Source organism: Oncorhynchus mykiss, chromosome 17 (assembly GCF_013265735.2).
Source record: "Oncorhynchus mykiss isolate Arlee chromosome 17, USDA_OmykA_1.1, whole genome shotgun sequence".
Lineage (NCBI taxonomy): Eukaryota > Metazoa > Chordata > Actinopteri > Salmoniformes > Salmonidae > Oncorhynchus > Oncorhynchus mykiss.
The window spans coordinates 36,024,046-36,049,438 of record NC_048581.1 but is presented as its reverse complement, the minus strand read 5'-3'; the positions used below and the strand labels follow the sequence as shown (position 1 = coordinate 36,049,438).

Here is a 25,393-nt window from a genome sequence, read left to right as displayed (position 1 = left end):
GGATCATAGAAAGCAAGTGAAACCTTAATCGAACATAGCACGAGCTCATTGCCAAGGCTCAGAACTATTTGAACGTTAAGCATTGTTAAATATCCAAGCTGTGTCCCAAAACTATCATTACTGAAGTTGCACTTGAAAACCTGTTATTTACCGACTGCCTCAGACCACTCGTAGAACATCTTAAGGGCGTTGTTAGATGCATTTTTTTTTCGGACAACTTCACAACCATTAAACTATGTAACTGTTTTCAAGTCACTTTTGGCCTCATGGTGAAATCCCTGAGTGGTCTCCGGGTCTCCGGGAACTGAGTTAGGAAGAACGCCTGTATCTTTGTAGTGACTGGGTTTATTGATACACAAAGTGTAATTAATAACTTCACTATACTCAAATGGATATTCAATGCCTGCTTTTTTTGCCCATCTACCAATAGGTGCCCTTCTCTGTGAGGCATTGGAAAACCCCTGATCTTTGTGGTTGAATCTGTTTGAAATTCACTGCTTGACTGAGGGACCTTACAGATAATTAATTGTCTGTGTGGGGTTTGTCTGTGTGGGGTTTCGATTTTGAAAGAACGTGACAAAGGTACCAAATGCAAATTGATATATGTGACACATATGTGGCTCTCTGCAAAATCACCGGATGTTTTTGGAACTACTGAACATAACGTGCCAATGTATACTGAGATTTTTCTATATAAACATAAACTTTATAGAATAAAACATACATGTATGGTGTAACATGAAGTCCTATGAGTGTCATCTGATGAAGATCATCAAAGGTTAGTGATTATTCTATCTCTATTTCTGATTTTTGTGACTCCACTCTTTGGCTGGAAAAATGGCTGTGTTTTTCTGTGACTTGGCTCTGACCTAACATAATCGTTTGTGGTGCTTTCGCTGTAAAGCCTATTTGAAATCGGACACTGTGGTGGGATTAACAACAATATTACCTTTAAAATGTTATAAGACACTTGTATGTTTGAGGAATTGTAATTATGAGATTTCTGTTGTTTGAATTTGGCGCCCTGCACGTTCACTGGCTGTTGTCATATCGATCCCGTTAACGGGATCTCAGCCCTAAGAAGTTTTTAATGGCTGGGTGAAGAACACTAGAGAAGGAACAGTGGTTGGCCAGTTACAGTTAATGTTTGTAAAGGAATCAATGGAACGGAGTCAAACCAGCCTCCTCTGTTGATCACGTCTGTAAAAGAATCAGCTACCTGAGGGCAGGTCTGCCTGTTTTTTTTTGTTCTGTTCTTTACAGAACCCCAATCTGTTGTGGGAACTTTTATATGATACTGCAATGTTGGTTCAATGGAATTTTGCCCTCAGCATCACAACACTCAATATTTGTATTCTACATTACCATGTAAAGACAGTTTGAGTTGTTTGCCACACAAATAGATAACATATTATAAGCCTTATCCTAATCATAAAGGCTCATACATGCTTTTAACAACTAATACCACTTCATAATTGTAAGTAAAGTGTTTAATGATAACCTAAACTACATGTATCAAGTCAAATTGTATTTTTCACATGCGCCGCATACAACCTTGTTGTGAAATGCTTACTTACGAGCCCTTAGCCAACAATTGTCTTTAAAGTAAGTAAGAAACATTTGCTAAATAAACTAAAGGAAAAACAGTAACACAATAAAATAACAAGTACGGCTATATAGAGGCTATATTAAAGGGGTACCGTACCGAGTCAATGTGCAAGGGTACGGGGTTAGTCGAGGTAATTGAGGTAATACAGTTGAAGTCGGAAGTTTACATACACCTTAGCCAAATACATTTCAACTCAGTTTTTCACAAGACAATGCAACAGTTTTTCCTGTTACGACTAATCTAATGAGCTAACTCTCTTGGCTACTTGTGCTCGTGGGACAAAAATTAATGGCAGGAAAGTGGCCATATGATTCATTTTCCCAGCAAATTGGTCTGAAACAAAACAAAATCCAGATTGTGACTTTAAATGAGAGCCCAAAACCTAACTTGATATATGGACGCACAACTTTGACTTTAATTTAAATCATGTTTTTGTTGACATCAATAAGGATTTGGTAAAACAAAGTGAGAAAGAGTGACAGTTGTTGAATGGAATGTTTTAGTGATTGCATGACATGCAGTAGAAGAGTCCCTAGCCGACCTGGTTAAATATTTAAAACAACTTCCAATGTTTGTGTTCAAGGTGCATTTGATTTAACTTGATGCTTGCAATTTTGGGGCTATTCTATTTATTCCATACTAGGTAGATTAAATATAATGTAATGCAAATATTTCAGTCATTAGTCATTATTGAGGTTGTTGTCTTTTTTACCACTCCCATTGAACACAGATCACTTCAGATAAGTCCCTATTGGTCTTTGAACTTCAGCTGTTGAGACATCGCTCGCCGGTGAACATAGTTCTGACAGACGATTGCAAGTAAGTGTTTACACCTTTCCTTTAGTTTATTTACTTTTAGTCAAATGATTTGTATAATTTAGAGACATAATCTTTCCTCAGTTTGCCATATTTAGAAAGACCACACACTCACCAACACCTATCTTAGAATAACAGTACAAAGTAAAGCACAACTAGACCGTTTAGCTTTTCTCACACCATGTGGACACATTTGTCAGTCCAGCAATGATCAATAATATGGACAATTAGCTCCATTCTGCATGTTTCAGCAACTTTTCCTCTACTGTAGTGTCTTATTGTTTGGTTATGTGTAATTATTGTCGCCTGTTATTGTGAGTGACAGTGGACAAGTAATTATACACAGCATACATTGTTGAATATCGTTTAACTGCAGCTGACATCTACATGGATTTATTGTATTAATGATTGCACATTAGTAGACTTTGACAGAGAGCTAAAGCAAGTATCAAAAATATGGCAACATGTTGTATACAACAAGATAAAGCTTTATCCTTCCTCCATGAATTACATTTTGACAACAATACTTAATTTAAAAAAATGTAAATCACTTTCGTTTAACCAGGTAGGCCAGTTGAGACCAAGTTTTCATTTACAACTACGACCTGGCCAAGATTAAGCAAAGCAGTGCGACAAAAACAACGTACACATGGGATAAACAATCGTACAGTCAATAACACTTAACACTTAAGACTTGTCTGATCACTCTATAATGACACATATTGTTTTATGACACTATTGATATAGCTGATGTTTGGGAAGTAAGAGCTTTTAATGAGCTTTTTTACATTTCGTTCAAGGGAAGTACAATAAAGGTTTTCCTGTTTGCACGATGAAGTCCTTCAGCTATTTCATCCAGGGCAAAAACTCATGGTCTATATCGTTATCAATCCAGTTAATGATTTCCACTCGGAATGCTCATGTGTACTAAATCAAATCAAATCCAATTGTATTTGTCACATACACATGGTTAGCAGATGTTAATGCGAGTGTAGTGAAATGCTTGTGCTTCTAGTTCCGACAATGCAGTAATAACCAACGAGTAATCTAACCTAACAATTCCACAACTACTACCTTATACACACAAGTGTAAAGGGATAAAGAATACGTACATAAAGATATATATGAATGAGTGATGGTACTGAACGGCATAGGCAAGAAGCAGTAGATGGTATCGAGTACAGTATATACATATGAGATGAGTAATGTAGGGTATGTAAACAAAGTGGCATAGTTTAATGTGGCTAGTGATACATTTTTTACATCAATTTCCATCCATTTCCATTATTAAAGTGGCTGGAGTTTAGTCACTATGTTGGCAGCAGCCACTCAATGTTAGTGGTGGCTGTTTAACAGTCTGATGGCCTTGAGATAGAAGCTGTTTTTCAGTCTCTCGGTCCCTGCTTTGACGCACCTGAACTGACCTCGCCTTCTGGATGATAGCGAGGTGAACAGGCAGTGGCTCGGGTGGTTGTTGTCCATGATGATCTTCATGGCCTTCCTGTGACATCGGGTGGAGTAGGTGTCCTGGAGGGCAGGTAGTTTGCCCCCGGTGATGCATTGTGCTGGCATGCATAGAGCCTTACATAATATTTTGTTACATGTTGAAATGCCATCAAATATTCCTTAAAATCAAGTCACACATTTCATTTTAACAGTGATAATTCAAATCTGACTCTCGCTTCTTGTGCACTTCAACAGCAAGAGTATCAGAAAATATTTCACAGCCTGATTATGTAAAAGAAAACTCATTGTAGTCGTAAACTAGGCATGCTAAAGGAACGTTTCTAGTGTATGCAAACAACACCTTTTTAGCCAGCAATAATATGCATTACATTCTCTCCTATAACTAGTCATTGAAAAATATACTTGTCTATTTAAGGGGGAAGAAGAAATGTGACATGATCTTGTAAAATCCAACTAGCACAGGAATAATCAATTGCGTAAAAGAGAAACTGCAGCGCAAGCAACAAGGACTTCTCCAAGAGCTCTTCAGCTCAGAATACAGTGTCGTGGAAATTTCCTGTATTACCAAATAAGGAGAGAGCAAACCACACACAAGTCAGAGTCATATTATAAAGTCCATCTTTAATTATGAGCTTCACCATAGCCCTGTGACTCTCAGATTAATTAATTGATCTGAGAGTGCTTACAAAAACAGTTCTTAGTATCATTTATAGCCAAGACACACCCATCTCAACTCACATGACGAATAACAGATCTTAGGAACATTACACAAAGAACATTTTACTTGAAGAGGAGTATCCCATAGCTAGATAGCATTAGCTATAAATTATTGTTCAGTTTGGTCTCCTAAACTAAGTTCCTTATCTCGTTCTTGGTACCACTTCGGACCAAAACATTACCTCATCCAATGGCATATATCAATTTTAAATTCTAGATACACCCATCTCAAATACACTCCCTCCTGGACAAGCTCACCGAGACAGTGAGCCTCTTAGGTCATATACTAGATCAAGATAAGGGCAACCTCAGAGGGGACATGTAATAGTTACAGACTATTACTCGCGACATATGCATAGTTTCCTGAAACGAGTCACAAATATACTATGTAGGCCTACTGTCAGTATTTTTTTTTTTAAATAAGATGTCCACATAAGCTTATGTCTAATGAGTCAATATCCGGCCATACCGTGTATGATATCCGGAGGGAATCCACAAACGATTTGTGCATGTAAGAAAAATATGGATTTCACATTGGTTAAATTATTGAGCATGTGCTGGAAACTCAGAAATGCACCAGAAAATCTGCTTTCAAAATGTGCTTTCAAGATCCGGATATGGACCTCAGCCCAGAGAAGTTTCATATCTTGAATGTGCTGAGAGGACTGTGGGTTAGAGGGATACGATTCTGAGAAACCGTTGTCGCCACACAATTGACTGTGACTTCATTGTGCCATTGCTAGATATGTTTGTTTATTTATTTACCTAGTTTTAACTGTTAGTTTGTTTTGCAAATATCTAATTTGTTGTCAGGTTAAAGCTTCTGTTATTTTCAAATATCAGTTCTGAGTCCATATCAAGAAATGTCCATGTGTGATATTCTGAGTAATATTATATATATCTAAAAGACGCATCTGGATTCAGAATTTGTCATCATATGGTGCATGTCCACAAAACTCAAAATATGCATTGGAAATGGTCTGTATTCTCTAGAACAGTGGTTCCCAAACTGTGGAGCGAGAGTGGTCGGCAGGGGGGCGCAGTGGTCCCCCCCCCCTAAACTTAGTCTGACTTAAAAGTTGTAATAGTAGAATGCACAAGGTGCAATTTCGAAATTGGGTAGTGCATCATCAGTTTTCCTCTCGTCATGTCAGTCATTGCATACCTTTAGAGAGCTATTCATGGAAATGTCCAGACCAACTAGCCCATGTCAGCTAACATTCTTTTGCTAGGTTTTTTAGCCCACATATTTTGTAGTAATTTTCGAGTCAGTCAATATAAAATTCAAAAGGCACTCACACATCTGAGCAATCTCTTTGCAGGTGCATGGCAACAGTTGAACAAGATGAAGGACAAAGGAAACCACACACTGCTCTTGGTAGTATCACTGATATTTAATAAGTTTACGTATCGGCCTCACGGCCTTCGTCAGAGCTTTTGTGAATTTTTTACATTTAGCATCCTTATGTAGACCTAGCCCCACCCACATCCGTTCCACGCATGGAAAGGGGTTGGAGGCAAAGGAAAAACAAATAAGTGCTACCAAAAGAAATAAGCTTTTTGTCCTGAATACAAATCATTTTGTTTGGGGAAAATCCAACGATACACATCCCTGAGCACCACTCTTCATATTTTCAATCATGGTGGTAACTGCATGGTGTTATGGGTATGCTTGTCATCAGCAATAATAATTAGCCTAACATGACAGTAGCCTAAATTATTCTTCAAAATAACCCCACCCGTCTTCAGCTGGAGCTCAGGCTTAGTGGTTCTCATTTGAACCCTCAATCATATTTTGTAAAGAAGAGTAACAGTGTGTTTTTGCACAATATCTTAATTCAACTGGGTCTAAATATTGTATGACATATCTGCTGACATATCTGGAGCCTAAGTTTAAACTGATGCAATTACCTAGATGACAAAGAACAGGCCTATATACACAAATGTACATTTACATTTTGGTAATTTAGCAGACGATCTTATTCTGACTTGTTGTTTATTGACTACAGCTCAGCGTTCAACACCATAGTGCTGACCCTGGGACTAAACACCTCCATCTGCAACTGGATCCTGGACTTCCTGACCCAGGTGGTAAGGGTATGTAACAACAAAACTGCCACGCCGATACTGAAAACACCTGGGCCCATCAGGGGTGTGTGCTTAGTCCCCTCCTGTACTCCCTGTTTCCCCATGACTACGTAGCCAAGCACGACTCCAACACCATCATTAAGTTTTCTGATGATACACCGATAACGATGAAACAGTCTATAGCGAGGAGGTCAGAGACCAAAACTGGCCAATGCTAAGAACGCAATAACACCTTTGTTGTTAAAGATTAGGCTACTTAAATTATGTACAAAATCAGGCCCTTTATTAAATATTAGGCCTACTTTTTTGTATTAGTCTTTGGATAGGCAAGATCAACCACAATTGCTTATCACTTAAGATTCTCTAAGAGTTATCCTAGCCATGATTAGGCTACTATTTATCTCAGTTTGGATTAAAAAAGAATAGGGGAGCCTTTTTCTTTCAAAAAATCTCTACTTACTTTCACAAAAAATTGTACCGCATGTACCTTGTATTCAATAGGGTAAATGTTATTTTGCTTGGGTGTGGCATTCGTCCATTGTTGAGCTAGTGAAACGGCTAGCTTAGTTAGCGGTGCGCGCTAAATAGCGTTTCAATCAGTGACGTCACTTGCTCTGAGACCTTGAAGTAGTAGTTCCCCTTGCTCTGCAAGGGCCGCGGCTTTTATGGATAGATGGGTAACGATGCTTCGTGGGCGACTGTTGTTGATGTGTGCAGAGGGTTCCTGGTTCGCGCCCGGGTACGGGCGAGGGGACGGTCTAAAGTTATACTGTTACACTAACACATTTTGATATTTCACAAGGACTGCCACGTCTTTGCAAAGCAACCCCTCATACCTATTTATTTCTGATATCACATGGGATCTTATCCAGAGCTAAAATCCTTTATCAAATCAAATGTATTTATATAGCCCTTCTTACATCAGCTGATATATCAAAGTGCTGTACAGAAACCCAGCCTAAAACCCCAAAACAGCAAACAATGCAGGTGTAGAAGCACGGTGGCTAGGAAAAACTCCCTAGAAAGGCCAAAACCTAGGAAGAAACCTAGAGAGGCACCAGGCTATGAGGGGTGGCCAGTCCTCTTCTGGCTGTGCCGGGTGGAGATTATAACAGAACATGGCCAAGATGTTCAAATGTTCATAAATGACCAGCATGGTCAAATAATGGTAATCACAGTGGTTGTTGAGGGTGCAACAGGTCAGCACCTCAGGAGTAAATGTCAGCTGCCTTTTCATAGTCGATTATTCAGAGTATCTCTACCGCTTCTGTTGTCTCTAGAGAGTTGAAAACAGCAGGTCTGGGACAGGTAGCACATCCGGTGAACAGGTCAGGGTTCCATAGTCGCAGGCAGAACAGTTGAAACTGGAGCAGCAGCACGGCCAGGTGGACTGGAGACAGCAAGGAGTCATCAGACCAGGTAGTCCTGAAGCATGGTCCTAGGGCTCAGGTCCTCAGAAAGAGAGAAAGGAAGAGAGAGCGAATTAGAGAGAGGATACTTTAATTCACACAGGACACCGGATAAGACAGGAGATATAGTCCAGATATAACAGACTGACTCTAGCCCCCCGACACATTAACTACTGCAGCATAAATACTGGAGGCTGAGACAGGAGGGGTCAGGAGACACTGTAGGCCTAACTCCTAGGTCCTGCTTAACATCACACAGCTTTCTCTCAACTCAATCCTGCCAGCAACGTCATTCCATTCTGTTGCGTCAGACATGACTACTCCTACTGACTTGAGATAGTTGTATATGTTTGATTTGGAGCTACGGTCTGTGTAAATACAACTGCGCCAGGAAAATGTATGTAGAATTATGCAACATTGATGCCTTGCACGTCATGGTACAGTGTACTGTGTGCTGTAGACCAACAATGCATTTGGATTTTAGTGCACAGTTCATGAGTTTTTAAGAGAGAGCTTTCCTGATTTTGCACAGTGTAGACAAGGCTGTACGTAGGCTATTGGTTGACCAAATGGTAGTGGGCTCTATACTCATTTGCTTACCGTGTAATGTTTAGAGGCTTGGAAGGTAGGGTTATTGCATTTATACACCTAAACTATTTGTTTAGATTTTTACATCTGCACCCTGTCTGACTGATCATTATAGCCTAGCCTAGTACATGCACAGTACTTTTGTGCAACACATAATTGTCTTGATACATGTGTAGCGTGGCATATGTGAGTGCTCTACTGCTGACGCTCAAGCCCCTTAAGTGCAGGGAGTAGAGCACTTGCTGAGTTGCATTTGCTAACCAGAGGAACACAAGACCTAGGCTAAATTTGAGAAAAGGAGACGGTTTTTAAAGAAAAAAGGTCTGTGAATGTGCATGCCTGGGTGAGGGAGGGACAGAGAGAGAGGGAGGGAGGGACAGAGAGAGAGAAGGGGGACAGAAAGAGAGATGGAGGGACAGAGAGAGAGTGATAGAGAGAGACAGGGAGGTGTGGTTCTCATTTATTTCACCCCAGAGACACAGGGCAATGAAAAAGGTAAAGTAAGGAAGTTATTGATTAGGTTGAATTGCATATTGTTAGAATGATTAATCTAATCAGACCATCCATTTTGACCAGTATTGTCCTAAGACTGAACACAGTAGGCTACCTTGTGAGATGTCATAGCCTACAGATCCCAATAGAAAATGTAATGAGGCCCGTACAGTTATTAAGCAGATAGAGAAAAATAATGTAGCTTATTCATTTTAAGTTGTTATTCTTTTGATACATCACAGCTCTCTTCCCCTTAGTGTGGGGAATATGGAAAAGCGTGTCGGGAGGCTGTGGGGCAGAGTAGACATTAAGATAGCGCCAGTTAGTCACTATAAGCTTCTGAAACGCACACATAGTTGTGCTGGGTGGAGTGAGGGCTTCCCTGATTTTGGGAGGAGTCAACATCTGAGTTCTTAGAATGTCCATTAGCCTACCTCTCAACTTTAAAAAATAATCTTGACAACTGTCTGGAAATGGGTAGTTGATGATACTGAGTCTGTTGCTGTAAGTTTTTGATCTCTCATTATCACATTGCATGATGCTCTCTCTGTCTAATGCCTTGATGTTTGGCAATATTACGAATATCAATCTTACATTGTACAGGAGCAAAAACAACTGTAGCCTAGGCTACTAGTCAGTATGCTACTGAATAGCATGCAAAGAGTCAGCAGATCTTCATTTCAGTCATTCAATTGAAGTTTCAGCACTGTGGAAATGTAGTCTAACCCTAGTTTTCAGATCTCATAGCCCCATATTCATTCAAATACAATTTTTTATTCCACTAGCCCAGTTTAAGGTCCTAAAACCCTCTTTGCATTTTTTCTCTAATGTAGTTGATAAAATAAAATGTAATTATATGAGTTTGTTTTCTTGTATTCCTCGACATGACTAAAGAGAAAAAAACATAATGTTTTTCAATCCAACCCATTTCTTTCAGGTTTGGTGCTGAAGTGTGGAAAAGGGTGATAGTAATCACTGAAGATAAATAATGACCGTCCACGAGCCAAAAGACAAGTGAGTAGCAGCCTCCTTTATGAGTTCAGTGTGTATGGTGACATCGTCACATTTTGACAATGCGCCCTCAGATACAGTATCAAGTTTCTGTGACACACTTGGTTACTTCTCTGCACCAAATGGTAATGTAACCACTATGTTAGCCTTTGGATTGGAAGTGTGTTACGAGTTCCCCTAAGGGAGTTAACTCTTCAGGGACTGTGGTTAGCGGGCTCACCTTGAGGTCAGTCAGACGTCCAGGGTTCCCCCAGTGGTTGCACATAGTCCTACAGAAATGACTAGAATTTGCTTAATTAAATCCCCCACATTTTGTATCATAACAGTCAAGTAATTACCATTCTACCTTTATAATTTCTGTGGGCCTACATAATATGGTATTTTTTGTCAAATTACAAATAACGTCTGTAACCCTAGTTTCCTCTACTCTGTCATCCAACAGAAACAATGGCGTGTGGCTGATCTTTTTCATGCTGGGCTTAGGAACGCTCCTGCCATGGAACTTCTTTATGACAGCCACCATGGTAGAGCACACAATATTTTTTTATCATCTACCTTAAGATTGTGAATAATTAAAGAATATATTTCAACGATACAATGCCAGAGCTTTTAGTGAAATGTCTGTATCAATTTCTAAATATGTCTCAAGTCTTACTTTTCAGATCTTCTTGATAGCCAATGATTATTAACAGAAGTACTGATAACCCCTAATCTACTCATTATAATAATTAATGATGGTTTTAAATTAAATAGCATTTTATAGCATGCTCAATGTGCTTCACATAATTGTATATTTTATATATTATTGTATTTCTTCCACTAAGGATGTATAGCACCCACAAGGGTGATGCATGGCAGACATGTTGTGCCAGAACTATCACCACACATCAGAAATTAACAAAAATTAAGAGGCTGTCCTCTGTCTGTACAGTATTTTAGCAGCCGTCTCAGAGACCCCTCCCAAATGGGCACCAGCCTGTCAGGCAATGGGACCGGGGAAGAAGGGAACAACCGTAGCCTTTTGGAGGCCAAGTTCAATAACGTAATGACACTTTGTGCCATGGTGCCTTTACTGGCCTTCACCTGTCTCAACTCAGTCCTGCATCAAAGGTTTGTCCACCACCCCAACCACATCTTTCCTAATGCATTAAAGCACTACTCCAAAAGTTACATCTTGAAGATGCACTACAGCTATCTTTTACTTTTCCTGTTGAAAAACAATATACCAAGTATAAATGCAGTCATGTACACACACAAGAGCGAGATGGGTCCCATTATGTCTGGCGAAAACCAAACACTGCATTCCACAGTAAGAACCTCATACCAACAGTCAAGCATGGTGGTGGGAGTGTGATGGTGTGGGTATGCTTTGCTGCCTTAGTACCTGGACGACATACCTTAATAGAAGGAACCATGAATTCTGCTCTGTATCAGAGAATTCTTCAGGAGAATGTCAGGCCATCCGTCTGTGAGCTGAAGCTGAAGCGTAGTTTCGGTCGTGCAGCAAGACAATTATCCAAAACACACAATCAAGTCTACGTGAACATTGCTAAAAATCAACAAATGTGAAGTTTTGGCACACTCATTGGCTAGAATGGTCCCACCTGATCTCTCCTCCTCCCACCTGCCTTCCATCTTTGAGGACATGTATTTCCATTGTTAGAGCAGTCACTAGAAGTATCTTGCAAATATAATAGACCATCTTTGACTGGAGTAGGACTTTAATCTTTTGCTGGACATTTAATATGATAATGTGTGCATGTATTGAGCAGGCATGTTTAGATTTCCTTTGGGGTTCAACTTAGACAATTGTACCCTTTTTACACTATCTTGCCGACCCAAGCTGCACTGTACTAGAGCAGATATATTATTTTCACATTGTCCTTTCTAGGACGGTTCCAGCAACTACAGTGGCAACTACAGCATTTCAGCTTGGCCCTGATGTGTACACTGTGAAAAGTGTACTAGGCAGGAGAAACACTTGTAATAAGCATAAGATTGACCTCAGATATTTCACTTCAACTCTCTAACTCACAGGATTCCTCAGAAGTTTCGGATCATGGGCAGCCTGGCAGTGATTTTGGTGGTGTTTCTTCTGACAGCCATTTTGGTTAAAATAGAGATGGCACCCCTCCCCTTTTTCACGTTGACCATGATCAAGATTGTCATCATAAACTGTGAGTTTTTCGACCTTTCTACTGTCCCTTTTTTGCCTCCTTCCTCCCTCTTTTTAACGTGTCAAATCTTTTCCCCTTCAATCATCTGAGTTGTCCTGAAAGTAGAACTAGTCCTCAGCACCCTCAATGTAGTATGTCTTTATTTAAGATTTTACATTTTGTTCATTAGCAGACGCTCTTATCAAGGGTGACTTACAGTCAGTGCATTCTACTAAGGTAGATAGAACAACCACATATCACAGGCATTGCAAAGAATAACATTCCTCACTAAAGCATCTATCAGTAAAATCAGTGCTAGTAAGATAAAACAAGTGTTAGTGCAAGAATGACAAGTAAGGTATTCGTTTTAGGGGGGAATTCACAACGCAGAAGGTTGGTGGCACCTCAATTGGGGAAAATGGGCTCGTGGTAATGGCTGGAGTGGAATAGGTGGGATTTGTCTTGGAATATTCTAATCAAGTGAGAGAGACTTTGTCACTTCTTCAAACAATCATCTTTATTCAATATCGATTAATTATTGCAATAGTGAGCCTGGTCGACCCCACACCCTTGAGTGTTGTACCGAGTAACCTAACCTTTACACAAATGCAGAATACTATTTTTAGCTGACACTAAAAATGCTTAATCATGATTGGATCCACACATCCCATGCAGATTGGGGCATCATAAGCCACTCTGGGTTCATCCTGTCGTTATCTGCACGTGGGTTGTTGTCTTAACTCCACCCTGATTTAGTTTCCCAGATGCAAGGATGATTTTAAGACAATGAGGGATTGTTCTACTCCTTAGCTATCTCTAGTAAAACACATTATTGTCTATGTAATGCAGTCTTTAACTAATTTGTCAGCTCAAGCCATCTCTGGTGACCATACGCCCAGATTAGAGGAGGGGTGACCATAAAAACACAGACACTAGTAGAACAGAAAAGTCTTACTATTATAAATCAGGTAAATACATAATTCTTCCCTCACAGATGTCATCAAACACATGTGTTTGATGCCATTCCATTTACTCCGTTCCAGCCATTATTATAAGCCATCCTCCCCTCAGCAGCCTCCACTGATTCACAACTAGCAGGATAACTATAACTGAGTTTAGCTTTATTTCAGTATACAGTATATGGCAGCTAAAAGCTGAATTGCATGTACAGGAAATTCAAGAAAAATAAATTAGGCTAATCATGAAAATAAAGAGGTCTGAAGAGATCATGGACCAGAGAGTTGTTTGGATGTATGAGCGAAGGAAGCATCGATGGTCTGAGTGGAGGGAGCATCTCGATCACAGCTGGTCGGAGTCAGAGACAGACAGGTCAGTAGCTTCAGCTGCTTCTTTGTAGACATTTAGCAGGCTATTTTCTGTCGATTAAAGTTTGGCCATGTCACTTGATTACTACATTTGTATCTACCTTTCTAATTACTTTTAGAGTTTGGGACTTACAAATGTGTGCTTTTTATGGCAAATCTGCTCTGTGAGAATATCTAAGGGGCTTTTATATCATTATAATGCAGGGTTGTTAATAATAATAATAATAATCATTGAATTACAGATCGCCTCTCGGAACTCATTAAGAGCCAGCTTCTGTCTTCAAAATGCATTTAAATCCTTTATTATCCAAATGTTTAAAGTGCGTGTTGGCGACGGAGAGAAACAAAATGGTGCAGTTTGAGGTCATGAGACGGACAGTCAAACATTTTTTTATTAAAGACGATCAGAAAGAATGTTGGTACTTATTTATTTTGATCAACAGCCATGAATGAGTGAGTAACTCATGTGTATGTACAGTAGGTGCAGAGGCTACAGTATATGACTGCCCCATTATTTAGCAGACATCACTTGCTGCTTATATTCAGTCAACACATATATCTGAAGAATCTTCTTAGGGATAGGAGTCCAGCTAGCTAGCAATTCAATTAAATAATCATAAATATTATGGATTTTAAAAATTGATGTACAGTACATGTAAGTGTCTTATTTCAGATGAAAGCTTAAATTATTGTTAATCTAACTGCACTGTCTGATTTACAGTACCAATTACAGCGAAAACATGCCATGTGATTGTTTGAGGACTGCGCCCCACATCAAAATATTTTTCCATCGGCACAGGTGTGATACAATCACAAATACCGATTAAACAGCAAAGGACCTTGTGAAGATGCTGGAGGAAACAGGTACAAAAGTAGCTATATCCACAGTAAAACGAGTCCTATATCGACATAACCGGAAAGGCAGGTCAGCAAGGAAGAAGCCATTGCTCCAAAACCACCATAAAAAAAGCCAGTCTACGATTTGCAACTGCACATGGGGACAAAGATCATACTTTTTGAAGAAATGTCCTGTGGTCTGATGAAACAAAAGCAGAACTGTTTGGCCATAAAGACCATCATTATGTATGGAAGAAAAAAGGGGAGACTTGCAAGCTGAAGAACACCATCCCAGCCATAAAGCACGGGGGTGGCAGCATCATGTTGTGGGGGTGCTTTGCTGCAGGAGGACTGGTGGACAAAATAGATGACCTCACGAGGAAGGAAAATTATGTGGATATATTGAAGCAACATCCCAAGACATCAGTCAGGAAGTTATAACTTGGTCGCAAATGGGTCTGCCAAATGGACAATGACCCCAAACATACTTCCAACGTTGTGGCAAAATGGCTAAAGGACAACAAAGTCAAGGTATTGGAGTGGCCATCACAAATCCTTGACCTCAATCCCATCGAGAATTTGTGGGCAGAACTGAAAAAGCGTGTGAGAGCAAGGAGGCCAACAAATCTGACTCAGTTACACCAGCTCTATTAGGAGGAATGGGCCAAAATTCACCCAATTTATTCTGGGAAGCTTGTGGAAGGCTACCAGAAACGCTTGACCCAAGTTAAACAATTGAAAGGTAATGCTACCAAATACTAATTGAGTGTATGTAAACTTCTGACCCACTGGGAATGTGATGAAATAAATAAAATCTTAAATAAATAATTCTCTCTAGTATTATTCTGACATTTCACAGTCTTAAAATAAAGTGGTGATCCTAACTGACCTAAGATAAGGAATTTTTACTAGGATTAAATGTCAGGAATTGTGAAATACTGAGATTTAATGTATTTGACTAAGGTGTATGTAAACTTCCGACTTCAACTGTATACACCGCCGTTCAAAAGTTTTAGAAGACCTACTCGTTCAAGGGTGTTTCTTTATTTTTACTATTTTCTACATTGTAGAACAATAGTGAAGACATCAAAACTATGAAATAACGCATACAGAATTATGTAGTAAACAAAAAAATGCCTTGATGATTGCTTTGCACACTCTTGGCATTCTCTCAACCAGCTTCATGAAATGCATTTCAATTAACAGGTGTGCTTTCTTAAAAATGTATTTGTGGAATTTCTTTCCTCCTTAATGCATTAGATCCAATCAGTTGTGTTGTGGCAAGGTAAGCGGGTATACAGAAGATAGCCCTATTTGGTAAAAGACCATATTATGGCAAGAACAGTTAAAATAAGCAAAGAGAAACTACAGTCCATCATTAATTTATGACATGAAGATCAGTCAATATGGAAAATTTCAAGAACTTTGAAAGTTACTTCATGTGCAGTCGCAAATTAAATCTAATGTTATTGCTCACTTATACATGGTTAGCAGATGTTAATGCGACTGTAGCGACATACTTGTGCTTCTAGTTCTGACAGTGCAGTAATATCTAACAAGTAATCTAACAAATTCACGACGACTACCTAAAACTCACAATGTAAGGGGATGTAATAAGAATATGTACATATAAATATATGGATGCGCGATGGCCGTGTGTCATTGGCAAGATGCAATAGATGGTATAAAATGCAGTATATACATATGAGATGAGTAATGTAAACATTATTAAAGTGCCATAATTTAAAGTGATACCTTTAATAAATCCATTTATTAATGTGGCCAGTGATTTGAGTCTGTACGTTGACAGCAGCCTCTCTATGTTAGTGATGGCTGTTTAACAGTCTGATGGCCTTGAGATAGAATCTGTTTTTCAGTCTACTGACCTCACCTTCTGGATGATAGTGGGGTGAACAGGCTGTGGCTCGGGTGGTTGTTGTCCTTGATGATCTTTTTGGCCTACCTGTGACATCGGGTGCTGTAGGTGTCCTGGATGGCAGGTAGTTTGCCCCCGGTGATGTGTTGTGCAGACTGCACTACCCTCTGGAGAGCCTTGCGGTTGAGGGCGGTGCAGTTGCCGTACCAGGCTGTGATACAGTCTGAAAGGATGGTCTCGAATGTGAGGGTTTTAGGTGACAAGCCACATTTCTTCAGCCTCCTGAGGCAAGTCAGTTAAGAACAAATTCTTATTTACAATGACGGCCTACCAGGGAACAGTGGGTTAACTGCCTTGTTCATGGGCAGAACAATATATTTTTACCTTGTCAGCTCGGGGATTCGATCTAGCAAACCTTTCAGTTACTGGCCCAATGCTCTAATCACTAGGCTACCTGCCGCCCCAATACATAGGTATTAATCTTGTCCAGATGGGATAGGGCAATGCGATGGCGATTGCATCGTCTGTGGATCTATTAGGGCGGTAAGCAAATTGGAGTGGGTCTAGGGTATCAGGTAGGGTGGAGGTGATATGATCCTTGACTAGTCTCTCAAAGCACTTCATGATGATAGTAATTTTGTTCAGTTACCTTAGCTTTCTTGCGAACAGGAACAATGGAGACCACAGACTGGGTTAGGGATTGATTGAATATGTCAGTAAACACACCAGCCAGCTGGTCTGTGCATGCTCTAAGGATGCGGCTAGGAATGCAAGGGTTAACACGTTTAAATGTTTTACTCATGTTGGTCCTCAGTCTTTGGTAGCGGGCTGTGTCGGTGGCACTGGTTTGTCCTATAGGCCACATATGTCTCATGTTTGAGCAGTTGAATTGTGACTCTACTTTGTCTCTATACTGTCGCTTTGCTTGTTTGATTGCCTTGCGGAGTGAATAACACTGTTTGTATTCGGTCATGTTTCCAGTTGCCTTGCCATGATTAAATGTGCAGGTTTGCGCTTTCAGTTATTTACCATCATTTCTATAAGGCACAACATAATCTGAAACACAACCAAGACAAACTGCAAATGCATCCAACAAGTTTGTAGAGTCACAAGTTTGATGTAGTCATTGTGTGCTAGGAATATGGAAACCAAATACAAAAATGTTGACTACTTTAATACACTATAAGTGAATTTGTTCAAATACTTATGACAAATACTTCCATTTCTAAATGGCAAAACAGATGTGTATGATAATACCCTCAAATTAAAGGTGACAGACATTCTGTACTGTTGCCTCATGAAACATTTGATCTCAAATCCAAAATACTAGAGAACAGAACCAAATTAAAAGATTTTGCTTCACTGTCCAAATAAATATGTAGAGTAGTGTACGAGCAGTAAATGGGGCAGATTGGGATCACTTAATGAGTAGTCATTAATTCATCAAGCGATAATTCCTTGCTGTATGACTGGACTCTGGTCAGAATTATGACTGTTTTTTTTTTACAACCTCTTCAGCCTTTGGAGCTATCCTGCAGGGCAGTCTGTTTGGCATGGCAGGCCAGCTGCCTACCAAATACACCACACCCATCATGAGTGGGCAAGGCCTGGCGGGAACTTTTGCTGCCTTCTCCATGATCTGTGCTATCTCAAGTAAGTCTGAGAGGTGATACAGGGGTGGGGGGCAACAGTGGCATTCCAAAGTCAACTCTCTCTCTCGCTCTCTCACTCTCTCTCTCTCTCTCCTTCCCCAGGTGGCTCGGAGATAAATGACGCTGCTTTTGGATACTTCATCACAGCCTGTGTAGTGATCTTATTGGCCATAATATCCTATGTGGTCCTCCCTAAACTGGTAATAACTCAACTCTGGATTTTATGTTATTACATCAATTTGTCTGAAAAAGTAGAGGAGAAAAAAAAAAAGGAGAGTTTACTCAATGATAATAAGTAATGCAAATAATGCTTTCGGGCAATTTACCGTAATAGTTACCAAACTTTGCAACTGCACAGTGTTTACTGTAAATTAATTTTTGTAGAATGCTCTGTATAAATTGTTAAAAGTAGTCCTTGTGCATAGAGTTGTATGGTTTGTTATACTTTGAAATCAATGGGTTTTTGTTGGTATACATTTTAAGGTGAAAAATGGTTACCCTTTCACATAATTTAATTCACTACTTATTGATTTTCCAGTGTCGTTAAAGGAACCAAAATGCGTAATACCTCCATTTGATCCATTCCAGTTGATCTCCTCCGTTTAACTACCATCCCCACTGTGAGATAATTTGTCGTTCTGAACCTTACTTTAGGAGTTCTACCAATATTACAAGACCCAAAATGGAAACAGAATTAGTGATGAGGAGAACAAGCTGGATCTACTCAAGAAAGGTAAAATGACAGCCATTTCTGTTTCTTAGATTTGTGAAAATATTAAATGTAGAAATAAGACAAAGACTCGAAATTGAGCTCGGGTGCATCCTGTTTCCTTTGATCATCATTGAGATGTTTCTACAACTTGATTGAAGTGCACCTGTGGTACATTAAATTGATTGGGCATGATTTGGAAAGGCACACACCTGTCTATATAAGGTCTCATTGTTGACAGTGCATGTCAGAGCAAAAACCAAGCCATGAGCTCAAAGGAATTGTCCGTAGAGCTCCGAGACAGGATTGTGTCGAGCCACAGATCTGAAGAAGGGTGCAAAAACATTACTTGCACTCTTTGATGATCCCCAAGAACACAGTAGCCTCCATCATTCTTAAGTGGAAGAAATCTGGAGCCACTAAGACTTGTCCTAGAGCTGGCACCCGGCCAAACTGAGCAAACAGGAGAGAAGGGCCTTGGTCAGGGAGGTGGCCAAGAATGCAATGGTCAGTCTGACAGAGCTCCTGAGTTCCTCTGTGGAGATGGGAGAACCTTCCAGATAGACAGCCATCTCTGCAGCACTCCACCAATCAGGCCTTTATGGTAGAGTGCCCAGACGGAAACCAGTCCTCAGTAAAAGGCACATGACAGCCCGCTTGAAGTTTGCCAAAAGGCACCTGAAGGACTCTCAGACCATGAGAAACAAGATTCTCTGGTCTGATGAAACCAAGATAGAACTCTTTGGCCAGAATGCCAAGCCTCACATCTGGAGGAAACCTAGCACCATCCCTACGGTGAAACATGGTGGTGGCAGCATCATGCTTTGAGGATGTTTTTCAACGGCAGGGACTGGGAGACTAGTCAGGACCAGGGGAAAGATGAACTGAACAAAGTACAGAGAGCTCCTTGATGATAACCTGATCCAGATCGCTCAGGACCTCAGACTGGGGTGAAGGTTCACCTTCCAACAGGACAACGCCCCTAAGCACACAGCCAAGACAACACAGAGGTGGCTTCAGGACAAGTCTTTGAATGTCCTTAAATGGCCCAGCCAGAGCCCGGAATTGAACATCTCTGGACATACCTGAAAATAGCTGTGCAGCAATGCTCCCCATCCAACCTGACAGAGCTTGAGAGCATCTGCAGAGACGAATGGGAGAAACTCCCCAAAAACAGGAGTGCCAAGCAGGGTCTGAATACTTACAGTATGTAAATGTCAAATTTCAGTTTCTTATGTTTTATAAATTAGCAACATTTTCTAAAAATTGTTTTTGCTTTGCAATGTGGAGTATTGTGTATAGATTGATGAGAGAAAAAAAACAGTTCAATCATTTTTAGAAAAAGGCTTGTAATGTAACAAAATGTGGAAAAAGTCAAGGCTCTGAATACTTTCAATAAAGTATGTTAAAACGTACCTCTTGAATTGTTCTGACGTAGCCTAGTAGAATTGTTCTGACGTAGCCTACTAGAAGCTAGTAGCCTAATCAAGGATGCATCATGCAATATTTCAACACTACAATTGTGAAAGACCAAGTGGAACAAAAGTAACCTTGAATTTGGAGGTTTAAAATATCCCTCTGGTGGCCAAGACCTATTTTCAGAAATTATATTGTTTGGTGGACATAAAGTCTAAGATCTTTGATAGGCTGATGTGGATTTTGTTAGAGGAAATAATCACCGGACAGGACAGTTGGTCAGGTTAGGGCTAAATGTGCCAGGCTATCTTATGGGAACAGCTATCAATACATGTAGCATTGGATCACATTGCAACTGGCTGATGCACATTTTGAGACAAAGCAAAAAAATGTACTTAGAAAAAGTTTCATGTTTGCAAGTACGGCCCCAATCATGCTGTACTCCTGTTTGTTTTATTGTAAACAAACACTCTATAGCCTCAAAACATGGTTAAAACTGTAATGTTAATATCATGGATGGTCAGTCCTTGCATCCATAGCTCTGTCTGAATTTGAAAGTGATTATATTTCTCCAGCCCCATCCCTCAGCTGTTTGCTGAAACAGTGGAGGGGGTCTCTGCTTTGCTATTGTTTGAACTGCAGATTGCCCCTTTAATGGATTGCCTTGTTCCTTATCCCCTCAGAAAATGCAGCAGAGACTAAACCTGTTTTCAAAAAAGGAGAAGAGGAGCAAAACGTGTCCATGTTGACCATCTTCAAGAAGGTAAATTAAGGGCTGGATTCAATCTATATTGTTGAAGTTCAACTTTATTGAATGATTGAAATGTAAAGGCAATGTTCCTCATTAAATAGTACCCGCAAAACACCAGTCTCAACGTCAAAAGTAAAGAGGCGACTCCGGGATGCTGGCCTTCTAGGCAGAGTTACAAAGAAAAGCCATATCTCAGACTAGCCAATAAAAATAAAACGTCAGCAAAAGAACACAGACACATGGACAGAGAAACTCTGCCTAGAAGGCCAGTTTTATTGCTTCTTTAATCAGCAATGTTTCATTGGAACACAGGAGTGATGGTTGCTGATAATGGGCTTCTGTACACCTATGTAGATATTACATAAAAAAATATGCAGTTTGCAGCTACAATAGTCATTTACAACATTAACAATGTCTACATTGAATTTCTGATCAATTTGATGTTATTTTAATGGACGAAAAGTGTCTTTATTATATATCTTTTATTTAAAGTCTTTATTCATATAAATAATCAGATTTATTGAATTCTCCATGTGGTCTACAGTGCATTCGGAAAGTATTCAGACCCCTTGACTTTTTCCACATTTTGTTATGTTACAGCCTTATTCTAAAATTGATTAGATTGTTTTTTTCAATCAACACAATACCCAATATTGACAAAACAAAAACAGGTTTTTAGAACTTTTCGCAAACGTAGAAAAAATATAATATCACATTTACATAAGTATTCAGACCCTTTACTAGGTACTTTGTTGAAGCACCTTTGGCAGTGATTACAGCCTTGAGTCTACTTGGGAATAACGCTACAAGCTTAACACACCTGTATTTGGGGAGTTTCTACCATTCTTCTCTGCAGATCCTCTCAAGCTCTGTCGGGTTGGATTGAGAGTGTCGATGCACAGCTATTTTCAGGTCTCTCCAGAGATATTCGATCGGGTTCAAGTCTGGGCTCTGGCTGGGCCACTCAAGGACATTCAGAGACTTGTCCCAAGCCACTCCTGCATTGTCTTGGCTGTGTGCTTAGGGTCGCTGCCCTGTTGGAAGGGGAACCTTCGCCCCAGTCTGAGGTCTGGAGCAGGGTTTCATTAAGCCACTCCTCAGTAAAAGGCACATGACAGTCCACTTGGAGTTTGCCAAAAGGCACCTAAAGGACTCTCTGACCATGAGAAACAAGATTCTCTGGTCTGATGAAACCGATCCTGACTAGTCTCCCACTCCCTGCCGCTGAAAAGCATCCCCACAGCATGATGTTACCACCACCATGCATAACTATAGGGATGATCCCAGGTTTCTTCCAGACAGGACGCTTGGCATTCAGGCCAAAGAGTTCAATCTTGGTTTCATCAGACCAGAGAATCTTTTTTCTCCATGGTCTGAGAGTTCTTTAGGTGCTTTTTGTGAAACTCCAAGCAAGCTGTCATGTGCCTTTTACTGAAGAGTGGCTTCCTCTGGACACTCTACCATAATGGCCTGATTGGTGGAGTGCTGCAGAGATGGTTGTCCTTCTGGCATGTTCTCCCATCTCCACAGAGGAACTATGGAGCTCTTTCAGAGTGACCATCGGGTTCTTGGTTGTTGACCAAGGCCCTTCTCCCCCTATTGCTCAGTTTGGCCGGGCAGCCAGCTCTAGGAAGAGTCTTGGTGGTTCCAAACTTCTTCCATTTAAGAAAGATTGAGGCTACTTCAATGGGGACCTTCAATGTTGCAGACTTTTTTGGCACCCTTCCCCAGATCTGTGCCTTGACACAGTTCTATCTCGGAGCTCTACGGACAATTCCTTCGACCTCATGGCTTGGTTTTTGCTCTAACATGCACTGTCAACTGTGGGACCTTATATAGACAGGTGTGTGCCTTTCCAAATCATGTCCAATTAATCGATTTTTACCACAGGTGGACCCCAATCAAGTTGTAGAAACAACTCAAGGATTATCAATGGAAACAGTATGCATCTGTTCTAAATTTTGAGTCTTATAGCAATAGATCTGAATACTTAGGTAAATAAGGTATTTCTGTTTTTTATATTTAATACATTTACAAACATTACTAAAAACCTGTTTTTGCTTCATCATTATGGTGTATTGTGTGTAGATTGCGTATTGTGTGTAGATGGCTTTTTTATTTTATTTAATCCATTTCAGAATAAGGCTGTAATGTAACAAAATGTTAACGGGTCTGAATACTTTCCAAAGGCACTGTATATATTAAAGGGAACTTATTTGAATATAACATGCTTTTAAAATTCTGTATTGGTGCACAGTTTCGACTTACAAAATCAAATTGGATTCATTTCGTGAAACGGACCAATTATTTTTTTCAATTACAGTTTGTTAAGCTCTATAGCATGTCTAATGACCAGTCACTTTCACAGCAAATGAGTTTTGCAGTTAAAAAAAATTAATTTCAATTCACTTTATGAATTGGAAAATCACGAAAACCAAGACACTCTTTATATAACTCCTTAAAATTGATTAACTTGCCATTTTTCCAAGACTACCAAAGTAGATCCATAAACCAAAGAGCACCTTCAATCACACTGTTGATGTTCTACAGGAACTAGATTCTGCAGCGGGCTGATTTTTATCTTGAGCAGATAGTCGGGGTGCCGGAACATACTTACAAATAATTTGTAGACTGCAACTTGACCACAAGAAGCCCAAACAGACATAATGTTTGACTAAAGCATAATAGTTTCAAACCTTGCTCACGATCACGTTGTGTCTCTCTATTATGCGTGGGAATAATTGGGAGCAGATTTCTTTAACAAAAATGACTTGGAGCTGATTTCCTGGTATTTTATTTGAGTCTTGTATCTCCAAAAATGAAAATTCCACACAAAATTATTATAATTGATGTATATATTTTTTCCTCAGAAAACTTGGGGGGCCAAATATACCATCGGCGAGTTGGGGAACCTTGTTCTACAGCTGATCCACATACAGCTCTCTATCTTTCTCTGGGGTTGAATTAACTGAGGGATGCAAGCACAATAGTGCTTAACAAGGGTACAGTTGAAGTCGAAAGTTTACATACACTTAGATTGGAGTCATTAAAACTTGTTTTTCAACCACTCCACAAATTTATAGTTTTGGCAAGTCGGTTAGGACATCTACTTTGTGCATGACACAAGTAATTTTTCCAACAATTGTTTACAGACAGATTATTTCACTTATAATTCACTGTATTAAAGGATGTCATGGCTTTAGAAGCTTATGATAGGCTAATTGACATCATTTGAGTCAATTGGAGGTAAAACTGTGGATGTATTTCAAGGCCTACCTTCAAACTCAGGGCCTCTTTGCTTGACATCATGGGAAAATCCTCAGACCTCAGAAAAAACATTGTAGACCTCCACAAGTCTGGTTCATCCAAACACCTGATGGTACCATGTTCATCTGTACAAACAATAGTACGCAAGTATAAACACCATGGGACCACGCAGCTGTCATACCGCTCAGAAAGGAGACGCGTTCTGTCTCCTGGAGATGAATGTAATTTGGTGCGAAAAGTGCAAATCAATCCCAGAACAACAGTAAATGACCTTGTGAAGATGCTGGAGGAAACAGGTACAAAAGTAGCTATATCCACAGTAAAACAAGTCCTATATCGACATAACATGAAAGGCCACTCAGCAAGGAAGAAGCCACTGCTCCAAAACCGGCATTAAAAAGCCAGACTACGGTTTGCAACTGCACATGGGGACCAAGATTGTAGTTTTTGGAGAAATATCCTTTGGCCTGATGAAACAAAAATAGAACTGTTTGGCCATAATGACCATCATTATGTTTGGAGGAAAAATGGGGAAGCTAGCAAGCTGAAGAACACCATACCAACTGTGAAGCACGGGGGTGGCAGCATCATGTTGTGGGGGTGCTTTGCTGCAGGAGGGTCTGGTACACTTCACAAAATAGATGGCATCATGAGGGAGGAAAATTACGTGGATATATTGAAGCAACATCTCAAGACATCAGTCAGGAAGTTAAAGCTTGGTCGCAAATGCGTCTTCCAAATTAACAATGACCCCAAGCATACTTCCAAAGTTGTGGCAAAATGGCTTAAGGACAACAAAGTCAAGGTATTGGAGTGGCCATCACAAAGCCCCGACCTCAATCCTATAGAACATTTGTGGGCAGAACTGAAAAAGTGTGTGCGAGCAAGAAGGCCTACAAATCTGACTCAGTTACACCAGCTCTGTCAGGTGGAATGGGCCAAAATTCACCCAACTTATTCTGGGAAGCTTGTGGAAGGCTACCCGAAATGTTTGACCCAAGTTAAATCATTTTAAAGGCAATGCTACCAAATAGTAATTGAGTGTACGTAAACTTCTGACCCACTGGGAATGTGATGAAAGAAATAAAAGCTTAAATAAATTATTCCCTCTACTATAATTCTGACATTTCACATTCTTAAAATAAAGTGGTGATCCTTTCTGACCTAAGATATTTACTAGGATTAAATATCAGGAATGGTGAAAAAC

General features: G+C 40.0%; 1 protein-coding gene across 3 annotated transcripts in view; it reads left to right on the top strand.

The window, feature by feature from the left end:
* Positions 1-2,112: 2,112 nt before the first annotated feature.
* The window catches only part of LOC118940404 (equilibrative nucleoside transporter 1-like), a 28,724-nt gene continuing 5,443 nt past the window's right edge, over positions 2,113-25,393 (top strand). The window contains exons 1-10 of one of the 3 annotated variants that reach the window (XM_036949808.1): positions 2,113-2,428; positions 6,619-6,700; positions 10,124-10,200; positions 10,640-10,721; positions 11,129-11,307; positions 12,235-12,374; positions 17,910-18,044; positions 18,146-18,243; positions 18,698-18,776; positions 20,852-20,931. In XM_036949808.1, coding sequence (XP_036805703.1) covers positions 10,175-10,200; positions 10,640-10,721; positions 11,129-11,307; positions 12,235-12,374; positions 17,910-18,044; positions 18,146-18,243; positions 18,698-18,776; positions 20,852-20,931 — 819 coding nt within the window. In that variant the 5' untranslated portion in view covers positions 2,113-2,428; positions 6,619-6,700; positions 10,124-10,174. Of the gene's footprint in view, positions 2,429-6,618; positions 6,707-10,123; positions 10,201-10,639; positions 10,722-11,128; positions 11,308-12,234; positions 12,375-17,909; positions 18,045-18,145; positions 18,244-18,697; positions 18,777-20,851; positions 20,932-25,393 lie in introns of all 3 variants that reach the window. The other 2 variants (XM_036949807.1, XM_036949809.1) reach the window with 2 other exon arrangements.